Source organism: Equus przewalskii, chromosome 25 (assembly GCF_037783145.1).
Source record: "Equus przewalskii isolate Varuska chromosome 25, EquPr2, whole genome shotgun sequence".
In the NCBI taxonomy this organism is placed as follows: Eukaryota; Metazoa; Chordata; class Mammalia; order Perissodactyla; family Equidae; genus Equus; species Equus przewalskii.
This window is the reverse complement of record NC_091855.1, coordinates 18,328,363-18,355,764: the sequence shown is the minus strand read 5'-3', so window position 1 is coordinate 18,355,764 and position 27,402 is coordinate 18,328,363. Positions and strand designations below refer to the sequence as shown.

The following is a 27,402-nucleotide window of genomic DNA, read 5'->3' as shown; positions in this document are numbered from 1 at the left end:
GTGGCCATCAAGGGACAAATGGATAAAGAAGATGTGGTATATACACACAATGGAATACTACTCAGCCATAAAAAAGGATGAAATCTTGCCATTTGTGACAACATGGATGGACTTGAGGGTATTACGCTAAGTGAAATAAATCAGAGGTAGAAAGTCAAATACCGTATGATCTCACTCAAAGAGAAGACAAAAACAATAAACAAACACATAGGGACAGAGATTGGATTGGTGGTTATCAGAGGGGAAGGAGAAGAGAGGAGGGTGAAAGGGGTGATTAGGCACATGTGTATGGTGATGGATTATAATTAGTCTTTGGGTGGTGAACATGATGTAATCTACACAGAAATCGAAATATAATGATGTACACTTGAAATTTATATAATGTTATAAACCAACGTTACTGCAATAACCAAAAAAAAGAGAAAAGAAAAGGTGAGAACAATGCAACTCCTCCCCCCTGTTACTGGCAGGAATTAAGGTGGTTTATTTGGGTTAGTTTTCTAGATAATCAAAGCTTAAAGTGTAACTCGAAAACAAATTTTTGATGAAAGTTTCAATAAGGTGTTATAAACATTTCAGCCTTTTAAAATAGAGACTGACAAACATAAACTAAAGCTTTTATTGATGATGAGGGCACAAAAAAAATTCCAATTACCAACACATGTGCTCTCAAAGACCCCATGCTATCATGCCTTTTTGGTTTCTCCTACGTCAGTTGTTCTAATCCCCCGACTACTGTCAGTCATCATGGAGAATCTTGAATGCTTCTCCCTTTCCACACATACTCTCCAGGTAGCATATCGTCCTTATGCAACCTCTTTGCGTTCAAAAAATTTCCTTTTTAAAAACAGTTTTCTCTTTAAATTATGAGATAACTGTATTACAGAACATTTGGAAAAAATAAAAGGGGAAAATCACCAAAATCCTTGTCTTATTTTTCTGGTATAGACATAAAACAACGAATGGAACAGTTGAACATTAGCTGGACTATGTAACAATTTCCAGTATAGTAGTTCAGCCCAGTCTTTCTTTCTAAGATATGGAAAAGCTTTTATTGTACTAAGGGCTGCTAACCCATACTGCATACTTGTCTTAAATCATTATTGTTTTTTTTTTTTTTGAGGAAGATTAGCCCTGAGCTAACATCCACTGCCAATTCTCCCCTTTTTGCTGAGGAATATTGGCCCTGAGCTAAGATCTGTGCCCAACTTCCTCTATTTTATACGTGGGACACCTGCCACTGCATGTCTTGATAAGCAGTACATAGGTCTGTGCCCAGGATATGAACTGGCGAACCCAGGCTGCCGAAGCGGAGCACAGGAACTTAACCACTACACCACTGGGTTGGCCCGTCTTAAATTATTTTTAGTAACAAAAATATAAATAAATTTCATTTTTAAAAGGAAAGAATAATTCCCCTACTTAAAACATTTAAAATATTCAGCATAAACAAACTGAAGCTACAGACTAGGAGAAAATATTTGAAAAGCCTATAGCCAACAGGAGATTAGTATCCCTCCTCCCTCCAAAAATATACTATATTTCCTCAAAATCAGTAAGAAAAAGACAAACAACCAATAGAAAAATGGGCAAAGAACATGAACAGGCAATTCACAAAAGAGGAAATGCACAAGGTCAGTAACCATAAGAAAAAAAGTTCAACTTCATTAGAAATTAAGAGAATCCACTAAAATAACACAGATGTCATTTCAAATCCATCTGACTGACACATCTTCTACAAAGATGTAAAAGACTGGAACTTGCCATACACTCTGGATGTACAATCACTTTGGAGAGCATACTCACAGTCTCTAACACAGTTTCAGATCCAAATACCCCATCAGCAATTATCTTTGAGAAACTCACATGTGCAGGATTACTGAATCAGAATCCCACTGCAACACTGTTGGTTATTGTGGAAAAACTGGCAACTACCAAATATTTAGAAATAGGAGAATGGACAATTTTTATATATTCACAAAATAAAAGAAAATGAATGAACTAGAGCTACATGTATCTATATACACATAAATTCCAAAAACATCTCTCTTCTGCAACATGTACCTACATATAAACTGCAAAAATGTGGGAACTTTCTGCCACTACTTTTACACACATGCATATTTATCTAAAGATTTAAAACATGCAAAGTAATATTATATAACATTAAATATTTATATTCATAAATATAATATTTATAGTAATGATGAGATTTTCACATATTGAGGTATATGGGGTAACTATTTGAGTTCAAAACTCATTTGGCTCAAACTAAAAAGCCTGACTTATGACCTATCAAACATACATTGTCCATCTACTTAATTGTTAAAGAATGCACTTTTTTATTTTTTTTTCCTTTTTCTCCCCAAAGCCCCCCAGTACATAGCTGCACATTCTTTGCTGTGGGTCCTTCTAGTTGTGGCATGTGGGATGTTGCCTCAGCGTGGCTTGATGAGCAGTGCCATGTCCGCGCCCAGGATTCGAACCAACAAAACACTGGGCTGCCTGCAGTGGAGCGCGCGAACTTAACCACTCGGCCACGGGGCCAGCCCCTGCAATTTTGTTTTTAAAGATTTTATTTTTCCTTTTTCTCCCCAAAGCCCCCCGGTACATAGTTGTGTATTTTTAGTTGTGGATCCTTCTAGTTATGCTATGTGGGACACCACCTCAGCATGTCTTGATGAGTGGTGCCATGTCCGCATCCAGGATTCGAACTGGTGAAACCCTGGGCCGCGGAAGCAGAGCACGAGAACTTAACCACTCAGCCACAGGGCTGGCCCCCAAAGAACGCACTCTCTTAATATAAGAATGCATACTTCCCCTCCTATGCTCTATTGGTAACATCGGTTTAGTCCCTTTCCTGACTTTACATCATGTTGACCTGCTAATTTGCAACTGAATACCTCTTTGAAATTTTGATGAAAATGTATCCTGGGTGTGTTTAATGTAGGTCTTTGTTCTAAAAAGATGACTGTACTGAAACCCATGCTTCTCAGAACGCCTTGTAAGGCTTTCCTCAGTTATAATCCTCACTCTGGCTCATAACAAACTCATCCCAATTTTGATTTATAGGTTGGTTATGGATTATTTGCGTTGGCAGTATGATAAATACCAAATTCAGGATAGTAGCTACTATCCTAGGAAAAGAGGAAGGGGAATGTGGGAGAGGTGCTTCAATTTTACCTGTAATTTCTTTTTGTTATACAACTAGTCTACCTTTCCAAATTAAATGCAAAATTTTGTTCTGTTTGGTTAGGATTTTGTTTAGTGTAGGATCAATCTATAATGGAAACAGAAAAAGCTTAGTGAAAACACTTCAAAAATAAAATATACACAGCAAATAAAACAAAATATTAAAGTTTAATGAAGTTGGGTGGTAGGTACATGGGTGCTCATTATATTATTTGCCATACTTTTGAAACCAGCAGAGAGTTACCTAATGATGATTAAGTAGCTAGGAACTAAAGTTCTTTTTCCTTTTTCCATTTATTGTTTATAGCTTTTAGGTGTTTAACCCACCCACTGTTAACTGTGCTGCTGAGGCAATATGCTCTCTGACTCCCACTAGGCTCCTATATATAACATCTTCCTGGAGCCTGGGTCACCATGGTAATGGGTGTGTGAGCTGTTTTTCAGGAGTTAGAACTCCCTGTCCACTTCAGGCCGGTTGAGACCACCAACTCATCAACTGGGCCCATGGAGATATCCAATAGGTGACCTTTTGACTTCAAGAGGCTAAAAACTCCACCCTCACATGCAGCTAACGTCGCCATTTTGTGAACACGGGTCCTATGAAGAGGCATGAAGTCTGACCACGCTTGCACAGATCATCAATTACCTCACCTTTCCTCACCTCCAATCACCTCTCTCCACATTTCAGACCACCTTGCCCCCATCCCATAAATATCCCTGAGTCCCTATTTTCGGGGAAGCTAATTTGAGGCTCATGTTCTCGCTTCCTCACATGGCTGCCTTGTGAGTAAACTCTCTGCTACAATCTCATTGTCTCAGTGTTTGGCTTTCTGAGCTGCAGGCAAAAACGAACCTAGTTCAGTAACAATTTTCCGTATATGCTTAAAATATTACACAATAAAAGATGTGAGAAATAAATATCTGAGATTAAAAAATCCACTGTTTTTCAGCTGACTAATCTCATCAAACTTCAAATCCCTTTACTGTGAATGAGATTATCCATAGCAGCCTACAAAAGGAAATCAATTTTCTGGACAAAGGCAGCCCACCACTGTATCTAAGGGTGGAAGAATGAAGCCAAGGACAACATCTGACTTTTGGAATGAGAAAAATGCTTTAAATGTTATTTTCTACTTGAACATTAACAAATATCATTATAATACTTGAAGTTACACAAGAAAGTCATCTAACTCAATAAGACTTGGTTCATCAGATCCAAAATGATTTCAATCTCATTATACTTCTGAGAGGGTAATCAACTTGATCCTATTTTCTCAGGACTGTCTCAGTTTTAAAATGGGAAATCTTGTGTTCCAGAAACCTCTCAGTCTCGAGCACACCGGGACAGTTGGCCTCCTTAACTTATGGTCACAACAAAACTTTTGGAAGAGAATTTATCTAGTAAACCATCTAATTTTACAGATGGTAAAAATGAGTACTAAGAAATTAAGTGAATTAAACCACAGTTACACACAACTGCTTTAAGTTACAACTGGATCAAAGTGAGTTCTTCCTTTTGAGAGACCTATTTATAGGTCACTCAACCACAGCCCCTAAATGCCAATTCATCATTGTTCTTGGACAGTTTCCAATATCTGGTTACCCTCTCACTTCTTTCCCACACTCAAACGATTGCCTCACAATATGGGTTCAAGACTAGGGATGCTCCTGACCTTGGAGGAAGAAACTGAGTAGAGGAAAGGAATAGAGGATCCACTTCTTCACGCTGACCTTTGAATAGTCTGTAGGGAAGTTATACACTCTCCTCTCAGTTTCAAAAAATTCTGTATACATGTTTTTAAGATTGGCACCTGAGCTAACAACTGTTGCCAATCTTCTTCTTTTTTCTTCTTCTGCTTTTTCTCCTCAAATCCCCCCAGTACATAGTTGCATATTTTCAGTTGTGGGTCCTTCTAGTCGTGGCATGTGGGACACTGCCCCAGCATGGCCTGACGAGCGGTGCCATGTCCACGCCCAGGATTGGAACCGGTGAAACCCTGGGCCGCCGCAGTGGAGTGTGTGAACTTATTAACCACTTGGCCATGGGGCTGGCCCCTCAAAAATATTTTTAAATGAATTTTCTTTTTGTAATATTTAATGTAAAATAGCATGTTTGTGTACTCTAGAGGATATATAGATAAGTAAAAACACTTTATTAGAGTAGTTATTCAAAGGAAGGGAATACAGAAGGAAAATCTGCTCACTTATAGTCAATGTCACCAGAATGCAAGGCCCTAAAACTACATAATGTTTGCAACAGTACCTAGCACAGAGTCCAACACATTGAGGACATTACTCAATACATTAGTTTCCTTTCCTGAGCAGTGTGAAAAGACGACACTTTCCACATCTCTCAATTTCTTCTTGATTCCTCTAAACTAGCCACTGAGCAAATAAAGAAGAAAGCAGCCTAATAAGAATTTTCTATTCCTGCAGAGGCTTGTACTTGTGTTTAACGAACCCACTATCCAAGAGCAGAAATAAAAGAGCTGCTTTCAATTAATCCACAAAAACAGTCATCTATGTCCAATTTAAATTTGGACCTACCCTCACTTTTTCATAACCCATCAGAGCATATTTACAATGGCTTCTTTATAGCTAAAAAACGTAACAATGAGATTCTTTTCCTCTTTCTTTGGGGTTTTTTACAGTATACCAGTGCAGAATGAATACACAGACTTCATATTTTTCTTCCCCAGAATTTTTTTCATACAATCTCTCCTTTCAGTATCGACATTTCTCTGGGGTAAGAGAGAGAAGAACAGAAAGAACAGCAGAGTGAGTCTGGAACTAGAAAGCACAGTTTTAAGTTCCAGGACTGTCATTTAATTTTCTGTGTGAGCTTGGACAAGCATTTAAACTGTAAAATGGGAATAAGACCAATCCCATGGTAATTGGAAAGTATAAGAATGTACACAGAAGATCTCTGTAAATTGTAGAAGGCAATTTTAAGGAGATAAACTTATTTGATATCACATTATCAATAGGAGAGTCAAAATTAAATAAATCAGGCCTGACTTTCTAGACAGTGCTGCCCTTAATAGATCTGGAAGGTACCACTGAGAACATTAGCGCTAAAACTAACCCATGAACACACATAATTATCAATAAAAATCCTGTGTCAATTGTACCTCCTCAACAGCACCTTTTATTTCAATTTATCAGTCACTAACATGTACAAGAAAGGCAGAAAAAAATACGAAGCCCCATAAAACCTAAGTGTGAAGGATATAAATAATATTACATTAACAATGGAGAGCTCAACATATGCTGAGCACAGTTCTTTGAGTTGGGGACACAGGAGCGAACAAAACAGATTACGGACCTGGCCTAGAGCAGCTTACAAATAGCAGGGGGAGGCAGGTAAACAAATCAACAAGTAAATAGACGGTATGCTAGAAATACTGGTAAGTGGTATGCTCGAGTAAAGCAGAGTAAGGTTACAGGGAGTGCCGGGTGGCAGGGAAGGGAGAAGCAGTCAGGAAGGCAAGGTCTCACTGATAAGGTGACTCATGAGGTTACCTGAAGGAAGTAAAGGGAGCCATCTGAGAAGAGTTGGAGAATAACTCAGGGCCCAGAGGCAGAACGGTGGAAGCAGCTAGTGAGGGAGATGGTCGTAAGAGATAAGACAGAGATGGGACCTTAAAGACCAGATGTTACTCCAAGATAAGATGTCCTTGGACGGTTTGGGGACAGATGAGTGACATGTAACTATTGTTTTCAAAACTTGTTAGTTGTGGAATCTTTTGGTCAAAAGTATCCACAGATGATCAATAAGTAAAGTAGATAAAATAGGAGCGGCTCTGATTAAGGAAGGGTTACCCAGAGACCTGAGTCTGCTGTTCCCAGTTTTCCTCTTCCTCCTCTGACGTGACAGTTTAAAAATGATTACAAAGTCTGTAGCATGCAAACTTTCATATCCTGTATCCAAAAAACTTCATAATTTGGCCCCATCCTAACCTTTCAAAAAGCTATTCCTAGGGAACAGCAAAAAGGAATAAATCAAACTGCTGATGCACAGTAGAGGAGCAAATATGTTGCCACAAGTCTCTGTAACACCCTTATCAACCAAGCACCAAGGCACAGGTGCCACAGTCCTGCTCCCTTCCCCCCCACACCCCTCAAGCAACATACTACCCATTTATAGCTTGTGTTCCCTTTCAGGGCTTCCCTTGATATTCATTTTAACTTGATCCCACTTGATTAAAAATATTCTAGCAATACTCTGTGATCTGCCTCTGATGACTATCTCCAGATACAGCCTGTCAATCTATATTCTAGGAAAATCCTTCCTCCACTAGTGTTATTTCTCCCACCAGCAATGACTTCCCAGTTTGCTCTGTTCTAATCCCGCCCACCTGTCAAAGCCTACTTGGCAAAGCCTCCCTCCCCACATTCTGACCCTTAGTTGGAATCATAAATCTTCAGAGTGTGAGGGGAACTTCCAGGCCAGGCCATCTAGTGCTCTAAAATTTATTGCTCATTCCATGGACTAACTCTGCAGATTTGGCTGGCAGTCTTCCAGTCTTTGTAACTGCTTTTAGTGACAAGCACACACTAGCCCATAAGACAGTCCATGTTCTTTCAGACGTATAGCAACCGTGAGAAAATTATTTTTACTGATCCAGAACCTGTTTCCTTCCACCACTAGTTCTGCCCTCTGGTTCTAACAGAGGAAAGTCTGACACAACACCCCACCACACCCCCAGCCTGAACAGCTTAGAGTTGGCCTTGTGTTTTCCCCCATTCCAGCTCTTCCTTTAAAAATCCTACCGATTTCCCAACCATCCCACAGGCCATCTGTGGAATCTGCATTCAATTTGTAATGATCGCAGGCAGATATGTCATCTGTACGTGTAGCCAGCGAAGCGTCTCTGTGTCCCATGCCACGGATTACACCCTTTCCCTGATCTTCTCCTTTGAACTCTCTTAGGGCTCTACACTTAGCCTTGCATTCATCATTGCACATTGTGTCAATCAGCATTTACTGAACACTGTCAGGAACCATGCCAGGTACTAAAAAAATAAAAGTAAATAAAATGTACTCAGCCCACAGAAGAGTAAGAGCAAGACAGGTAAAACAATAAATAGCTGGGGAAGCTGGAGAAGGCTTCAATGGAGGAGGTGACATCTGGGCCAGGGAGAAACTGTATCAACATCCATGAGTCACACAGCCTTGGGTCCCCAGCACCAAAGGGGACAATGTTTTGCTCTCACTTGAAGTTCAGCAAATATGTAAATTTGGTAAAGCAGAGAAAGCCTGCTCAGCCCCCTCAGCCTCTCCCGGAGATGAGGGCGGGTGAACACTGACTCCACAGTCTGTCAAGGGCAGGTGCAGACGCTCACACTGTACCTGACTACGTACGCTATTGCTCAGGTGGTTGTCCTCAGACATCTGTGCATTCTGGAAGTAGGACAAGGGTGCAGGTAACTCTGTCATTGGAGCAACTGTATAGAAATACTTTTTCACAGAAAACAAAGCCTCCTGGGGTTCTGAAAAGGGAAAAAGAAAACAATTCTTTGGGCATTACAATTATACGTTTATTTTAAAACACTTACAAATTACGTTTAGCAAAACAAACCTTTCTTTCATGTGTTCTCTTCCAGGCCAAGCTTTCTAAGGACCTCGACGGCTGCTGTCACCTGCAGGCTCCCGTATTAGGTCTGAAATAGGATTTTACCAGGTCACTCAGAGTTGATCAAATCCTAGTAAATCCATTCACACCAATCAAATACTTATAAGACCAATTTGTAAACCAGGAATGTATTAATTTCCCATGACCTTCAAATGATAAACTTTGTCAGCTCAAGATACCTCTTTGGTAATGAGTAAATCTACTTGAGATACCAAATGTTTTCAATCACAAAGATGTCCAATGATTTCAGATTTAGAGCCACGGTAGTTCAACGATCTTAAAGAATGTTTTCTTCAACATGCTGACCAATCCAAACTAATTATTATATCTTCATAAAATTATTTGTCTAGTGCTTTTTGCAAAATTCTATTATCTCATTTTATCCTTAACACAATGCCCCAAAGCAAGGTAAACAGGTAACATACCTACTTTACAAAAGCAGAAAGGGATCCAAGCTCAGTGACTTGCTTAAAGTCACAATTGGGTGCACCAGGACAACAACCAGACTCCTGACTCCCAGTCTCAGGTCTCTCCTCTGCACCTGGCGCAGCCTTATTTACACACATGACTGTCTCCCAGAGCTCACCCTCCTACAAGCACACATTGCCATTGGCCTGTCTACCTCAATTTCCATCAGCCAATTCTTTATGATTTCAACTTCCCTTTTCATAGAAAGTCTTCGGAAACACAGAAGGAAAAAAATCTGTTTGCATCCAGAAGTATTCTAATTCATATACACTATCTAAAACATTACTATGTACACATTCACATGAAAGCATTTTGTCAATGTCCTGTTTTATTTTCACTTTTCACTTCAGGATTCTCTACCCTCTAAATACTCTATTGTTTTCATTCTAATGATTTTTCATCAAAGACATATAAAGTAACTTTTTCCTCTAGTAAAGGCAGTGAGTTTCAAATTAACCATCAATTATCTATATTTGGATCATTCAAATCATGGAAAGTTTTTAACCAAGGTATGCTTTCCTTTCTATCCTACTTGTTTTTATATACCATGCCTACCTTTCTCCTCCCCTCCAACTTCAGCCCATAGTTAGCTGGCATGTGATCAGGGGATTGCAAATTAATATTAACTAAACAAGACATAATTAACTAATGTAAATTTGCTTTAAAAAGAAAGTGAATTAGAAATAGAGATAACTTACTTTTATGGGGGTTACTCACTGGCAGGGGGTACACGGGAAGCTTTTGGGAATATTGGTAATGTTCTGTTTCTTCATCTGGGTGCTAGTTACACAGGAGTTTTAGTCTGTGAAAATTCACTGAGCTCTACACCTATGTATCTGCACACATTTCTATATACTTCAACTAAAAAATTCAAATAGATTTTTGTGGAAGTAAACTCATATTTAGGGTTATTCGTACCATTGGTCCTCTCTTTCAAAATGGATAAAATTAAGACGTGGCAATATGTACATTAGCTTACCCAAAAGAGAGGAGCACTGCAACAGACCAGTTATACGTATTTTCTAAGTACAATAAGTATTCAAAGTAAATGTTCTGACCTATGGGTCTAGATTTTTAAAAGTTGACTATATACTTGAAACTTTAACATTCAGGTGATTAATGATGAGCAAATAAAACACATATTATTCCCTTCTTTCCCACAAAAACATTTAGTACAATATCTACTACCTCAGCAAACCCAGAAATGCCAAAAATGATGGCAAACAGAAAAAGCTGCAATTGGTTACCTTCACTGGATGCTCTGAGGACTATACCATATCATTTAAAGGCAGCTCTGTAACAGAAAACCCTTAGAAACCTGTCATTAATTTCTCATATGCGGGCTGGCCCAGCAGCGCAGCAGTTAAGTTCGCTCACTCCACTTCTACCACCTGGGGTTCGCCAGTTCAGATCCCAGGTGCAGACCTATACACCACTTATCAAGCCATGCTGTGGCAGGCGCCCCACATATAAAGCAGAGGAAGATGAACACGGATGTTAGCTCAGGGCCAGTCTTCCTCAGCAAAAAGAGGAGGATTGGCAGCAGACGTTAGCTCAGAGCTAACCTCCTCAAAAAAAAATTCTCATATGATCTCTCAGAAACAAAAGAAGTAACAGTGTCAGCCAAATGAAACAAGCAAAGGGCAAGAAAGGGCAACGCAGGCAAAAATAAATAAGGAGTAAATGAAATGAATTATATTTAGAGGGAAAATATGAACAGAAGTGACTACCCATTCACTAAACAAGAGTTTACTGGCTATTTATATCAAAACTCAGAGAGAGATGCTGAGAGGATCTGAATAATTAGTTATGTTCCCTTTACCCATTTTACAGATGAAAACAATGAGGCACACAATTTCACTAACCTGCCCAAGGTCACATCCAGTAAGGAAAGGAGCATGGCAAAGGCTCACATATTACACTGTGCTGCCTCTGTGTAAAACTCCATCTCTGCTCTTTAGGAGTTTGTAACAATGACTAATAAGATATACAGAGCTGATATTTATTAATAGTAAAACTAATGCTTAGAAGTAAATGAGATCTTAAGAAAAACAGTAGTAAGTGACATCTTAAATAGTTTCCATTATTAGCCTTATGCCTGTAGGATCTGTTCAGCCATTACAAGAAATCATATAAATTGATTATCATATTGGAGCTTTCTCAGACAAATCTCGTAAGAATCATCAATAATACAGTAGTCACTTTAGCATATCCCCAATACTATTTTTCAAAGGCATATCTGTATTTACACATGAATTAACTAAGGCCCAGGAAAGGTGAAAGAATTTGCCAGCACAATTATGGGGCAAGTAACACCAGTTCCAGAACCCAGGTCTTCTGATGCCCAGCCCAGGTCTTTTCCAGTTCACCCAAAGAAAGCTCATGCCTCCACTGATGCTTTGAAGATCACAATGCTACAGGGTGACCCACCCTGGAAGAGCTGCTCTTCACATGGAGCTCAGCAGGAAGCAGAGGCAGGCAACAGGACTAGCCAGGTCTTCAGTCAGGCCTGGTGAACAAACAAACATTGTTGGTACAAAGAAAGGAGAAGCCAAAGCCAGATTTGACTCTGGTCCAGGAACAGCTGAAAACAAGTGATGACTGCATGGAGAAGGCCAATGATCCCACTGTTCAGGGAGCGTGACAAAAGACACTAGTGGACTTTATAACCTTCTTAGCAGTGCCCTGAGAACAAGAAAAGACAGTTGTCGGGAAGCGAGGATTTTTCATGTGACCTGGATCGCAGAGGGAGTAGGAGTATGGATGGAAGCGGATTTTGGTGTTTTCTCTTTCTGGTCACCTGCTAAAGATTTTCTGAGACTGACAGAGCATAATACTTGAATTCATTGCCATCCACTTCCTTTTTCTCAAAACACTTTCTCAATCAGATAAAAAGAAAAAGTAATCCTTTTCTGATGGGCAACTACATTTTCTTTCTATTACATACAAAAAGACTTAAAAAACCCCAGGAGAATACAAATAATCTTAAAGCTTAGTTGTGCTGGACAAAAAAATCTATCTAACCAGAAAATCTTCTCTCCATCAGCACTTCAAAAAGTATCACAGGAGCAATGCTTAGAATCTCAAAGTAAGCTTATTAAAAATCCCATTTAAGGAAGGGTCAACAGAAAAGTATATGTCTGTCTCTCACTACATCCCAAAGCAACAACTAAACCTCAAACTCTTACAGCACATTTACTTAATTACTGATACCATTTTCTTTCTTCACTCAGAGATAAATGTAAACAAAATTTATATTCCACAGAAACAAACATCTTCAGGAGACTTTCTATCATGATCTTCTCCAGCACAAAGGGCTTGTCGCTTGCTTTAATGACTCCAGCCACTTAACTAGTTTCTCTCTCTCTCACTTAAAAAACCACAGAAAGTACTTTTTAAAAGTATCTTTGTATTGTAACGCTAGGAAGTTTTCAAGTGCCAAATGAGCTTGTGATTTGTTCTTTTTCCACAAAAGTTTTAATCAGCCTTGGTGTTACTTTGACAGCTTGTTCCTGGACAGGCTGCCCAAGTTCTGATTACTGTATACGGATGGGCTGGGAGAGCCTCTACTTGAGTTTTTAAAAGCTCACATCCAACAATAAATGTAACCAACCTCCAAACTGCATTCTCTAATTAAAATTAATAAAGACAGGCCCGTTGGTGTAGTGGTTAAGTTCACACACTCCGCTTCAGCAGCTGGGGGTTCACAGGTTCAGATCCCAGGCACAGACCTACATGCTGCTCATCAAGCCATGCCACTGTGGTGTCCCACTACAAAACAGAGGAAGACTGGCACAGATGTTAGCCAGGGACAATCTTCCTCACCAAAAAAAAAAAAAAGAAAAGAAAAGAAACTAAAGTAAAACTAATTTGAAATTAATTTAAAACTTCAGGAACACATCCTGGAAAGACTCCTCTGAATTTTAAAAGAATAGGAGCAAATAATTTCCCCAACGCTGTAAGAGGTTCTGTGAAAGTGGTAGAGCCTAAAAAGAGCAAGGCTAGTGATACATCCTATTTGGTGACTTTGTTCCCCCTTCCGTCCCACGCCACTTCTGTGAACCATCTGAGGCAGATTAGATGACTATTCAGCAAATACTCACGCCTTCCCCCAGCATCCTCACGGGAAGAATATACCTCTCCTCTCTGGTGATATTGGACTTGGCCCTCTGACTTGTTTTGGCCTCAAGGTGGGTGCAGTCTGCTACCCACTCCATGCCTCTGGGCACAATCATACGACTTGTTTTGGTCAATGGGATCGTAGCAGAAATGGCGCAAGCAGACACTTGAACTGTGCTTGTGCGATTGCCTTGTGCAGAAGTTGTACTTCTGCACTTCTGCAGTTGCTTTGAGAAGAGCTTACCGTGGGTAGCCACTGCCCCTTCAGCCTGGGCCCCAGAATAAGACATGCAAAGCAGAATTGCCCTAACTGACCCAGAGACCTATACCTTGAAGCAGAGCCTTGTGTGAGAACAAATGCTCTAAGGCACTGAGTTTTGGGAGCTCTCTTATGTAGAATTATCATAATTGTTGTTAAAAAATAATGGTTATGTTGGGGCTGGCTCCGTGGCCGAGTGGTTGGGTTCGCGTGCTCCTCTGCAGGCGGCCCAGTGTTTTGTTGGTTCGAATCCTGGGCACGGACATGGCACTGCTCATCAAACCACGCTGAGGCAGCGTCCCACATGCCACAACTAAAAGGACCCACAACAAAGAATATACAACTATGTACCAGGGGGCCTTGGGGAGAAAAAGGAAAAAAATAAAATCTTTTAAAAAAATAATAATAATAATGGTTATGTGGGCTCAGAAGACACAATAAAAATGAACAAAGACTTATAAATCCAGGATCCTTTATCTGAAACCCTTAGGACTAAATGTGTTTAGAACTTGTATTTTTTTTCGGATTTTATAAAGGTAATATGATGCAAATACCATATGTTTTATAATGCCCCTTCAGGGTCTTAGATAGAACCACAAAATCAAACACATTAATAAATATATAGTGAAACATATAAGTAGTCTATACATGGCTTCAGGTTAGATTTTGCTGTCAAATGAATCATGAAAAGGCTTTTGGTTTTCTCAGGGGGTTTTGTATTTCAGAATTGTGGATATGGGACTACGCTCCTGTATTATCAATATTTGTATAATTACAAAGAATCTTTCCAGAAAACATTTAATTTCAATAACTCTACATGGAAGGTATGATTACCCCGAGTCATTGTCTCAAATTTGCTGTGGAAATGGGTAGAATACAACTAATCTTTAATGAAAAAATAACTACATCTAATTAATTTGTAAATCATTGGGTATACTCAGCAATGCCTGCATTCTCTCTTTTGTTTTAGATCAACTTAAGGAACTGTACAAGGCATTGTGAAAAGCAAACATTAATTCCCTTTAATCAAACAAACACAGGGTTTCTGCTACAGACACTATAATAGGTGCTGGGGATGCTACTGAATCAGATAATGCTCCTGTTTATTTAAGGAGCCTACTATCTAGAGAAGAAGACAGACAAGTACATTTTTATATTAATTATATGTTGAAATAAAAATATTTTAGATGTATTGGGTTCCATAAAATATATTATTCAAATTAATTTTACCTATTTTTTTCCTATCTTAGAAAAAACTGCTTATTAGAAAACTTAAAATTAACATTTGTAGCTCACACTGTGTTTCTACTGGACAGTGCCGCTCTAAATCTTCAGTTCTTTCTGCTACATCAGGTCTAATATTGAAAATCCCTGACAACCTTTTCCTTCCTGAAGCTTCCCTCCCTTCCTCAGCTTTTATGACACTGCACCGTGGAGGTCTCCTCCCACCACTCATTCTCAGCTGCTTCCTCACCCTTCTCCCATCCCCTCATTACCAGTGTTCCTAAGGGTCTGTTAGGGCCCCCTTCCTTTCCTTAGGCCTCTCCTCCACCGCTCCAACATCAACATCAACTAGTAAGTCTATTTAAGCAACTCTCATGTTTACAGCTCCAGGCCTGTCCATGGGACAATTTCAACTGCTGGCACTTCAAAAGTGATACTTCCAAACCACTTCCTCATCCTCCTCTCTAGACTAGTTCTTTGCTCCTAACTTCCTTATTTCTGTGATCATTTCCCTCATCCTCCAAACTTAAAGCCTCCTAGTCAACTTTACACTTGATTTGTTGCTCCTCAATTGGTGGCTACGTCCTATTCATGTTTTTCCTCCTTTCTAAGCCTCTGCCATCATCAAAGATCAAACTCTCATTATATCTTGCCTGAATTATGCAAAAGTCTTATCCATTCTAGCCCCAACTATCAGATTAACACGCCTAAAGCAAAGCTCTGATGACAACAGTGCCACACTTAAAACACCTTCCAAATCTGCCTGGCATCTACCACACCAAGGAAAGGCAGTATTAGGGGTCTTTTGAAAGGTTTTTCAGAATATAACCAAAAGAAGTCAGTCTCTCCCTGCAATCTGATATAACGGTAGTGGGAGAGCAAGAGGAGAAGAAACCTGGATCTGAGCAAGAGGAAGAGGACCACATAAGCTTTGTTAACAGACAAATATTTTATCTTTTTTTCTAGGATGACACTCAGATACCAACTTCAAAACTTCAGTTCTCCCCAAATGGAAATTCATGCAGCAGTCTAGGACTAGCAGCAGCCATTAACTTAAAATTCAGCAATAAATTATATCCATTCAGAGGAAAGTATACCCAGAACTGGGAGAACTGTCTACTCAAGGACCAGGAGTAGAACAGAAAATCAGATGACAGATGTCATTTCTATCATCTATGGGCGGGCAGGGGGAGATCCATGCACTCAATAAATAGGCCTCTTTTGTAACTGTTAAGGGCTTGTTATTAAATGGGAGTGGAGCTGGGGGACTTAAGTTGGTTGAACTCTGCAAATGAGTTAAGGAGAACTGAAATAGGCTTTTGCAGGTGACTGAAATCAGCCAAATGCAACAAGCTCCAATCTACTTTCCTGTTTTAGCCTCCTTCCTAACAGTTATTTAATGTTCAGAGTGGGTTACTGGACGCTCACGTTCCAGAGGGTCCCTGTTTGTAGCACATCCTCTGATTATAATGCCCTCCCCACTTCAACTCCAAGGGTGAAAACCTTCCCATTGTAAAAGGTAACTCAAATAACAAGATTCCCTTGACCAGAGGTGATCTCTACCTGCATCAAACTTCACAGAATGTTATGACCTCTACAATGTGCTCTGTCAAATACTTATAATATATGCCATATAGTTATTTGCATCCTATTCTTATCTCCCATAGTAAACCTTGAATACTTTATTCATCTTGTTCAAAGCAGGCAAGCAATGTCTTTAAAATTATTATTAAATCACTTCCCTAAAAGAAAAGCAGATATTTGAAAAGAATCTGAGCGGGAAGAAGACGCAAATATCTAAGATATATGCAAAGCACGGGACATAACGCCTCGTGCGTGACACTCCCAATCAAGGGAAAGCATCAGACCCTGTTTTGCCCTCGGGCGTGAGACATAAGGAACTTAGCCCTGAGTGCCGCTCGCTTCCCCTGGACAAGGACACAGTCGGGGCATGAGGCGCGGAGTTTCACCAGTTGCTCAACCAGACCCGCGCCAGGCGCTTCCTCTTTCTGCTGCTCCACTCCAGTCAAGACGGTCAATCCCGGCCCAAGGCACCTGCGCCCTGAGATGACTTGGGGAAACCAGCACTTCCGGACCAAGGCTCCGAAGGGGAATGTCTCTTCAACACGACCGCGCCCCGCGCCCGGAGCCCGAGAAACGGGCGCCCCTCCTCGTTCCCACACGGGGTTCCTCGGTCCCCGCTCGGCCGCGCCCCGCTCCTCATCCTCGAGGACACCGGTTCCGCGACCCGGGCGGCGACAAAGGGCCGGGCCCTGCCTGCGGCCGCCCGTGTCGGCACCAGGTAAGGGGTTCCTTCGCCTCTCCCAGGACTCCCCACCACGCACCTACTCTTTCCTCGCCTTTCCCGCCGGCCGCTCGCAGCTGAGGTTGCCCCCCGAGCAGCGGCTGTTTTGTTTCCGATGTGAAATCGCGGCCTCTGTAGATGCCCGGCCGAGGCCCCGCCCCAAAGGCTTCACTGGTGTCGTCATTTCCGGCTCTGGCGTCGTTGGCTGCCGGTTCGCCAGGGGAGGGGCGGGACCTGGAGGAGGCAGGGCGGGGCCCACCGGCGGAGGGGCGGGGCCCAGATGCAGTGTGTGGGGCTTCCGGTGAAAGCTAGGACAGCGAGGGGAATCCTGCGCTCCCGCCGGCCTCCCCGACCTGGAGGAACCCGCCCGTAGTGCCAGCCTGAGTTTGAGGTTGTCGGGGATCCAAGACTGCTCTTGAGCTAAGGACCAAAGTTTGTACGTAAACTGAGCCCAGCGTGTGCTTCTCCAGGCCTCCAAGTGATGGCATCTTAAATCTAACGTTTCTTTCGTTTCTCTGTAGTACCTATTTTGTACAGTTTCTCAATGCGAATCAGCTGCACCACAGTCAAAATGACGCTAATTAAATTGTAAAGACCTGTGCTCCGCGCCCCTCCCCCACAAGAATCAAAACTTCTGGTGGGTGAGGAAATCTGAGAAACTGCCTTTTAAACAACCACAGTCTGGGATTCTTGGGCTCCAAGTTTAAGAACCAGTCTTCCTATACAGTAAGCTTCTAGAGAGCAAGAAGTGTGGCCTATTTTTGTAATCCTAAAACCTAACAGAGTATCAGGTACACAGTGAGTTGCTCAACGGTCGCTTGATTTTTGCATCTGCCAGCTTTTCATCCAAACTGCAGTAAAGACAGTACCAATAGCTAACTCCCTAAGTAGCATACCACATTCATACAAGCATCTGAAAGTTAAAGTAAACAATGGATACTACACCATGTAAACCAAAGGTGAGCAATAGAGAAATGTTCAAAGTTACAGGTAATCAGAAAACTGAAAATGAAATCAACGATACATGGCATCTGGCCAAATGAGATTTTTCATTTTTTTAAATTCCTCCAAGATAGCCCATCAGATTCCTAGAGCATCAATCCCCAATCCCTCTCTCCCTCCACCCCATATATGAATAGACTTAAATAGGTTTTACACACAACTTCATATTTAAAAACAGAAGTAGCACTAGTTTTTTCCATTAACAAGGAAAAGATAAGTTGGGGGAATAAAAAGGTTGACACCTCCCACCAAAAAGGATATTTTTTAAAGTCCTCATCTCCGAGCCCTTCTCTCTGTAAACTTCACAAGGGTAGGAACTTTTGCCTGTCTATTCACTTACATTTCGCAAGTGCTGAGAACAGTGCCTAGCACAAAAAAGAGTTCAATACATTTGTCAAACAAGCACAAGCCAAAACCCATTGATTTGTGAACTAGTTCAGTTTTTTTTAATGTAATCTGGTAATATGAGTAAAAGTCTTAAAATGCTGACAGACTATTCTTAGAAACAATCTCAATACAAAAATTTTGGGCAAAGATTCTCATGGAGTAATTATTTATAGCAAATATTGGAAAGCTAAACGTCCTACAATAAATTATGGTTCACCTACTTCACAGAATGTCATTAAAACTATTTATAGGGGCTGGCCCCATGGCTGAGTGGTTAAATTCACGCACTCTGCTTCGGCGGCCCAGGGCTTCACCGGTTCGAATCCTGGGTGCAGACCTAGCACCGTTCATCAGGCCATGCTGAGGTGGCATCCCACGTACCACAACTAGAAGGACCCACAGCTAAAATATATACAGCTATGTACTGGGGGTCTTTGGGAAGAAGAAGGAAAAATAAAATCTTTAAAAAAAAACTTTATAAAGATTATGCGTAACAGAAACATTCTTATGCTGTTAAAATAAAAAACAAAGACCTAAGACTTACGCACATATGTAAATACAACTATGTCAAAACACATTCCTGCAAAAAGGAAAGAAAAAAGGTAATAAAAAAAAGCAACCAATGACTTTGAATAACTGGATTACAGATAATTTTTTCTTGTTTTCTGTATTTCTTCATCTTCTTACGAATACGAACACCTAGGATTCACGGAGGAAGAGGTGGCAAAAGACACTGGGAATAACAGAGACTGGAGGAATAAGGCAAAAGTGATATCCGAGACACTAAGGAAGAAGAGTCCCAAAGAGCAGATGTCCCTAGTGCTGAGATGAACCAGGGATTAGCATCTTACAAGGTCACCGAGTCTCACTTAGGCTATGACCAGTCATCAGGGGAATGGTGAGATACAAATGCTGTGTGAGACTTGAGAAATTTGGAAGGCACATACAACTATAAGCTACTCATTGTGGAATCTCTATAGTGTAAGGAAGAGGAGATAGGATCCAAGGTTAAGTTTTTGGTTCTTTAAACTTATTCTGGGGGCTGGCCCCATGGCCGAGTGGTTAAGTTCGTGCGCTCCGCTGCAGGGGGCCCAGTGTTTCGTTGGTTCGAATCCCGGGCGCGGACATGGCACTGCTCATCGAGCCATGCTGGGGCAGCGTCCCGCATGCCACAACTAGAGGGACCCACAGCGAAGAATACACAACTATGTACTGGGGGGCTTTGGGGAGAAAAAGGAAAAATAAAAAATAAATAAATAAATAAATAAATAAACAAAAAAACTTATTCTGGACCGAAGGAAGAAAGAAGATAATGGAAATCCTTGAGCAAGGCTCAAGAAACTGCAAAATGTAGTTAGAAACCAAAGCCAGCGGAGTGGAGGAGGTCTTCGGAATAGGATGGATGAAGTATCTATCATTGATTATAGAAAGCAAAGATTTAAGATGCATGAAGTCATAAACTGGAGAGCTAGAGCTGCAGAGAATGTGCCTAATGACTTTTTTTAAAGTTAAGATTGTGTTAAGCTTGAGAGTTATTCGCTAAGTAAGGGGGAAAATCAAATGTTTTTTACTCATTCAGTGAATGTTTTTTCCATACCAACAATAGCACTGGAGGTTCAAAAACAGTAAAAGCTGCCGTGTGTGGGAAGGCGCTAAAGTTCAGCAAAGGAATGAGAAAAATAGCACTGAGGGTCCAGACTATCTGCAGTGATGCATTTATATTTTCCCCAGAAGTGTTGTTGGAACTTGGGAGCAAGAATGGAGAAACAAATGATAAACATAATAAATGGTGGCAGAAACCAACAGTTAAGTTGTGAAAGACAAGCAGACAGGAAATCCAGAATGCCTGAGGGATTAGAACCACTTGGAGGCGGCAGCCTGTGAGAGACTAGAGAGGCCAGAGCAGTCACTAGTCCGTAAAGTCAGTACCTGGTCTATCAGAAAACCAAGGCCAGTTCTTTACACCACTGACTACAAGGCAACCCAATTCATTAACACTTCCCACAGAAAAGCAGTCTGCCTTTATTTATACACAATGTCACTGCCGTGTTTCCTATGGAAGTAAGGTGGAACTGAAATACAAGTGATTATTGTCAGCAGGGCTGGGTCCTTGGCCGCATTCTCACTCATTAGCTCTCACATATGGATCTGATTCTTTGCAAGGATTGGCCTCCTTAGATTGGGACCTGCTTAAGATAAAAGGCTGGCTTTATCTTATTCATCTTCTACTTTTTAGCATTCAGCTCTGTATGTTTGTCACTATTTTATTAAATCTAATTTTCTTCTTAACCAAAAACTTGGGACCTCTTTTTAAAAAACTTGCCTATCAATAATATACTCAACAAAATGACAATTTAATATCCAGCTTTTCCACCTACAGTAACAAGTAGTCAAGCCTCTTCACCTGGGTATATTTGCCAATTTATAGCAACAGGAAAAAATGAACATTCATAGGTACCGTATTCTACCATGTAAAGTGTTCACTAGGTTTTTTTTGGTTATAAGAAACAGGTAAAACAGTTGTTTAGAACTATTTTTAAATTCACACAATATTTTTTGCTTCAACCAAAATTTGCTAAAAATGCTTCCTGTGGGGGCTGGCCCTGTGGTGTAATGGTTGAGTTCAGTGCGCTCTGCCATCAGCCGCCCTGGTTCACAGGTTCAGATCCCTGACACAGACCTACACCACTGGTCAGCCATGTTGTAGCAATGGCCCACACGCAAAATAGAGGAAGAATGGCACAGACGTTAGCTCAGTGCTCATTGTCCTCAAGCCAAAAAAGAAAGAGGAAGACTGGAAACAGGTGTTAGCTCGGGGCAATCTTCTTCAGCAAAAAAAACAAGAACAAAACCTGCTTCCTGTGGGGGAATTTTAACACTTTCCTCTGCTCTTAGGTCTTTATCAGCATCTAGACAAGACCTATTCAAAGTAACTTCCTGCAATCATAATGCTCTATAATCTGCAATGTCCATCCAATATCAGTAGTCACTAGCTATATATGGCCAAAAGCTTGAAATATGAATATTGAAACAAAAAAACCTGTATTTTTGGGGCCAGCCCTGTGGCCAAGTGGTTAAGTTCACAAGCTCTGCTTTGGTGGCCCAGGATTTCGCTGGTTCAGATCCTGGGCACGGACATGGCACTGCTCATCAGGCCGTGCTGAGGCAGCATCCCACATGCCACAACCAGAAGGACCTACAACCAGAATATACAAGTATGTACCGGGGGGGCTTTGGGGAGAAGACAAAAAAATTAAAAACCTCTTTTTAATTTAGTCACACGTGACATTGGAACACTTGAAATATGGCTAACATGATTGAAGAACTGAGTTTTAAATTTTAACTTCAACGAATTTAAAACTTTGATAGTGCAGATCTAGAGCATGAATTAGAATCCCATATACAGGCCTATAGATACTCCTCTGTTGAGAACATTGTGGCAGTGTTGCACTGGGTAGACAATGTGATCTCTAAGGTCCCCTCTACGTAGTACCACCTCTGCTGAGAATCTTCCTATTGTCCCTTTCCTGTTGACCTTGAAGTTAGTTCATCCAGTCAGACAGTTCGTATACAACTTTGTATATATATCTGTTAATGTTCCTCTCAATATTATTTCTTCTCCACTACTAGACTGTCAGCTACGGGAAGCATCTTATTTATGTCTGACTCCACCTAGCTTATAATGTGAATGGCACATACTAAATGTACTTCAATGGCTAAATCTAAGTTTTATGTAAAAAACAGAAGGGTTGCCTGCTTAACAATTCAACTACTACTCTGTGCACAAGAATCTAAGTCATCGATCCAACTAACGTGATGTGGCTGAGCAGGCAGACTCGGAGTGTCATTTAATTCAAACAACATGGCTTGAAAAGAATTTTTATTTATTTTTGTTTATAGAAGTTATCTTTTCTTCTTGGGCATTTCAGATTGCCATTCTTAATTTGGCCTTCATGAGTCAACTAATAAAATGAAAGGCAAATAATCTGTCAAATAGAGATGAAAATGTAAGCATTCAAATGCAAACAAATATTTCAATAATATAACATAATAATCACATTTCAAACAATCTACCAGGTTATCAAAACTTATAAGCTCACTTTGGTGTATAGTATGAATGTAATAGTAATAGTTCCTGTGTTGGAAATCTGTATGTGAATTTCCCAGTTTTCTTCCTGACATGTGGAATGACTGTTTCTTGGCCTAACTGGGATTCCTTCTCATACGCTATATACCCAGTGGCATGCACAAATCAATTTCACCATCTTTTGCTGGGAAAAACTATTTCTCGATTTCATATTGTTAGAAGGCTGAAACACGATCTGGAAAAATCTGAAACTATTTTGACATAAAACCTTTCAGCAGTTTTTGGGTAGAAAATGGAAACACAGAACTTACTAGAAAGAGCTGGGTAAATAAGCCTCATATACACATTGCATCCCTGCTTGCATTTATTTGCATTAAAATTTTTTTTTATTCATTATGAAAGGAGAAAAAAATGATAGTGCTTAGTCCAATCTGACTCTCAAGCTCACTGTTTTCTCAATTTGTCCACCATATCTAGTATTCATTAGATGTGGTTAGTACCTGAAACGGGACGCTCCACAAAATAATCATTAGCCTCTCCTAATACAGAAAGTTTATCAGGAAGCACTATGATAAGATTCAGAGTAAATAACAATAGAAAGCTCTCTAAGGAGAAAATGTTCTGGGACTGGCATTAGAGTTGTTCTCAGGCATCATTTTTGGAAGATTATGTTCATGAACATACATAATACATATCTGTTTATTTGCCTCAAAATATTTTTCTCTTTAAAATCTACTTAAAAAGAAAATTACACTACTTTTGCGTAGTTTGTTAGGGTAAAATACTAGTACTGAGCAGACACCTCAAACCGCTAATCAAAGTATAGTCCTTGGATCAGTTAGCATTGGCATCATCTGGGAGCTAGTCAGAAATGCAAAATCTCAGGTCCTATCCTAGCCCTACTAAATCACTTTGCACATTAACAAGATCCCCCAGGTCATTCAGGTATACATTAAAGTTTGAGAAAAACTACTTCAAATAATTTATCTTTCCTCTGTAAAGATGTACATATTTTAAATTATTTTATTTGCAGGATCAAATGAGGAAAAAACATACTAGTTTTCTAACTACTAGATCAAGAATGGTTCTCAAGACTTTCCTATAATTTTATAATTACTTGAATGGGCAACATGGATTAACTAAGGTTTCCAAACAGAAAATAATCTATGGCAAATGGTAAACCCAGGAAGCTCAAGCAATTCAGTAGAAATTTTCTTATGTATATTCTCCCAGACACTAAAATATGCCAGTTTATACATGTCCAATTCTTTATAGACAAATCTGAAAAACAAGAAACTCCAAAAAACCTTAAAGTTAAGCTTGGTGGCAAAATCTGACTTGAATTGATATTAACCTATTAACGTAGCAGTCTTTAACCCAGTGACTGTTCTCATTCCTGTTCTGCTACAGAAACGTTAATGTATGAATTTGAGGTCCTGACACAAATCTCACTGGAGGTGTTGTGAAGTGTATGGTATGTGCGCCCCAACGGTTTCAGATAAGAGTCCTTTAAGATAAATATGGTGAAAGAACAGAAGAGACCAAAGCAAGAGAAATTAAATCTACCTGAATAAACTTTCATGTTAATGCTGCCTAAATAAAACAACCTAATATGATGCCTTAGAAGTAGTAATATGGTAAGAGAAGCTAGTGAGGCGTAATAAACTGCTTCAAAAGAGTGTTAGGCTGGGCATGAATCTGAGAAAAGGCTAGTAAATGAATCTGTAAATGGCAAGGAGCATGTTTCTGAAATTTTCCCTTGAGAAACCAGAATTTAAAATGTTCTAACACTAAAAGGGGGCACTGTCCATAGATGTACAGATTAAACCAAAATAAGGTAAATGGCCTCTGACTTTCAATTACTAATACTCATAAAAATCAAGTCCATCAAAAATTCAGCCGATATTTTCAAGTTAAGTTTCTAGTGAGCACCAAACAATTACCACGTGATGCCATTTATTTAACAAGACTCTGAAAGAATGAGTCCCCAAAATCAAATATATACATTTTTAATAGTTGAAATATTTACATAATGGAACCATGTCATGGTCCAATGGTAAGAACAGTGTTTTCAAATGTCCTCTTAGGATGTAAAAAAAAATCTAGTAACTCAAGTTCAATTATGCATTTTTAACACCACCCCCCCATCTTTATCTTTCTTTTAAATAAATACTCAGACATGGGAATAGCTGCACCTAATTTATGTTAAGAACTGTTTAAAAAGTGTTACATTTTCAGGCAATTTTGCTCCCTGGTGAAGTTCTGATCTATAATAAAGCAAGCCCCATGTATGTCTCTAAGAACACCATCAGTATATTTTTAAACTATGATGAGCAGAGGTAAACAAGGTGTGTGCGTGCATATACACACGCAAGATATAAACCTTTTACAAAACAAACAACTAGTGGTAACTGCCTTAAATGAATTACTTTATCCTTAAAAATAAGATGTAAACTTTGTAAATTACCATGCTGAATTCTGTTTTGTCCAACTTTCCTAGTCTGTAAAACTGCCTAATTTTATCTTTTTTTTTTTTAAAAAAAAGGGTTTTTTTCAATTACACCTTTCGAATTAAGTTGCTTTTTTTTTTTTAAACAAAGGCGTACATCAAAATTCAACTAAGGACCAATTAGTGCAAAAATGCATCAATAAAGCTCTCCGGAATCTAAGAATCTGCCTCATTTCTGACCAATGAGATGGGGGGAAGGAGGGGAGGGGAACAGGACGGGGACAGGACACGACACTATGATTCACACTCCCTTAAAAGAGAGGCTGACAACAGGAAAACCCCATTCCATTCAACAGACTATAGCCTGCCACAAGAGAATACCATGCTCTGAGAGACTAATAACCTAATTATCCCAGATATTTGGGTTGGTACAATACCATGCTTCCTTTACAACTCTATTCTCCAATTAGGAAAAGTTTAAGGGAGAGCCCTCCAAAGCAAATTAGGAAAGAATAAGACTTTTATACATACATTCACACAAACACATTCACACAGGGATACAGTAGGAATGGATTGTCTGCTAATTTTCGCACTCTAATTTTAAATCCCATGCCTTCACAAGGGCTTGCCATTTCTGATCGAGGGGGAAAGGGTAATAGGTGTGACTGGAATTCTTTCAATTAAAATCGTTCATGTTGGTTCCTATACAGTACAGTTCAATATTAAGTGCAATTCTGCAAAAGAATTGGGGAGTCATTTTAATATTTACAAGGAACAAATCAGCAGAACAAGATTATATCAGATAGGCTGTGTACAGCAGCTGCGGCTTATAAAACATACCAGTAATTTGTACCTGGTGAGTATAAACAGAACCAAGGCAGGATTCAGATGTCTTTACAACCAAGGGAGTACACAGAGCATCAACAAATTAGAGGACAAAAAAATTCACATTTTCTACATTAAAAAAAAAAATTACAGATCTCACAAATGTCTTTGAAGACAAAGAAAAATTCAAAGTCCTTTGAAGGATGGGAAAGAAGAAGAAAGCTCAAATGGAACTCTAAACGCAAAAAGAGTTTTACTTCACAAGACCAATTTTCTTGGCTTCTGTTTCATATATCAATAATCTCCACATTTTGACTATAAAAACTTCTGCTTCTTCATCAAGTACCTAGAAAAGAAAAAGAGAAAACATAAAAAACAGTAACACATGTAAGATAAGCTATCATCAGCATCTCCCAACAATATTGACTGGTATAAAAAAGGCTTTTATCTACCAACAAGCATTTACTTTCAATAAAATGACTTGAAGGAAATCTGTATTTCCGTCTATGAAACGTATTGCATAGTAAATGTAAATTACCTTTAAAAAAAAAGCATTCAGCCAAATTCCATGGCTTACTAAATACATCACAGTACTTTTCTGATCCAATATTTATTCTAACTTTTACTTTTAACTTTACAAATACTACATTTATACATGTCTTAAAAAACTATTCCTTAAGGAAAGCAAATGTTTATTATAAAGAACATAGTAATTTAAGCAGAACTAGTTGTACAATTACATAATAATATACAGAGTATCTCATTAATCTCCAAAACAACTTTACAATCTTAATACTTTATCGAGTCCTTACCATCTATGTGACACTGAATGAAATATTAAATGAGAATAAATACAAAGCACTTACTACAGTGTCTGGGATACAGTAAACAGAATAAGTGAACACTACCATCATCACAAGGGACACAAGACTACTGAATAAATAGTCTTTTCCCCTTGGCAAATGAATAAATCAAACTATCTTCCTATCTACTTATGAGTTAGGTGTATCACGTCCTCACCACTACTCCTACCCTCCTCCCACACACACATTTGGCCCTCTACACCAGGGCTGCAATGAGGCAAAATGGACTATCATGCTTCCTTCTACAGGACGCAGCTATCACTGAGCTCCAGAGTACTACGCTATGATGGAATTGTGGCCTAATGTTGCCAGGACTCAGGAGAGGCAGTTTAGGTTAGAAGCTAAGCAAACCAGATCTCAAACCAGACTATTTGGGTTCGAATCTTCTAGCTCTTACTAGTTAAGTGTCCTTGGTTGGGTTACTTAACCACAAGGAGCCTCAGTTCTCTCATCTGTAAAAGGGAGGAAATAGTAGCCACATCATACTGGTTCTACTGTGGGAATTAAAAGAGTTAATATGTACAAAGTGCTTTGAAGAATGCCTAGTACCTAACTGACCAGTAAGAACCTGACAAGCCAGAAATTT

At 39.7% G+C, this 27,402-nt stretch overlaps 2 protein-coding genes across 9 annotated transcripts in view; both read right to left on the bottom strand.

Annotated features, from left to right (window-relative positions):
• The window catches only part of PSEN1 (presenilin 1), a 73,492-nt gene extending 56,053 nt beyond the window's left edge, over window positions 1-17,439 (bottom strand). The window contains exons 1-4 of one of the 8 annotated variants that reach the window (XM_070593745.1): window positions 17,244-17,410; window positions 11,727-11,805; window positions 8,775-8,856; window positions 8,558-8,685 (exon numbers count right to left, since the gene is read on the bottom strand). In XM_070593745.1, the coding sequence (XP_070449846.1) occupies window positions 8,558-8,632 (75 nt within the window). In that variant the 5' untranslated portion in view covers window positions 8,633-8,685; window positions 8,775-8,856; window positions 11,727-11,805; window positions 17,244-17,410. Of the gene's footprint in view, window positions 1-8,545; window positions 8,686-8,774; window positions 8,857-11,726; window positions 11,806-17,243 lie in introns of all 8 variants that reach the window. The other 7 variants (XM_008543743.2, XM_070593744.1, XM_070593747.1 and 4 more) reach the window with 7 other exon arrangements.
• A 7,233-nt stretch (window positions 17,440-24,672) lies between these two features.
• Window positions 24,673-27,402, bottom strand: part of RBM25 (RNA binding motif protein 25) — a 57,740-nt gene continuing 55,010 nt past the window's right edge. The window contains exon 19 of the mRNA XM_070593743.1: window positions 24,673-26,299. Coding sequence (XP_070449844.1) covers window positions 26,207-26,299 — 93 coding nt within the window. The 3' untranslated portion in view covers window positions 24,673-26,206. The remainder of the gene's footprint in view (window positions 26,300-27,402) is intronic.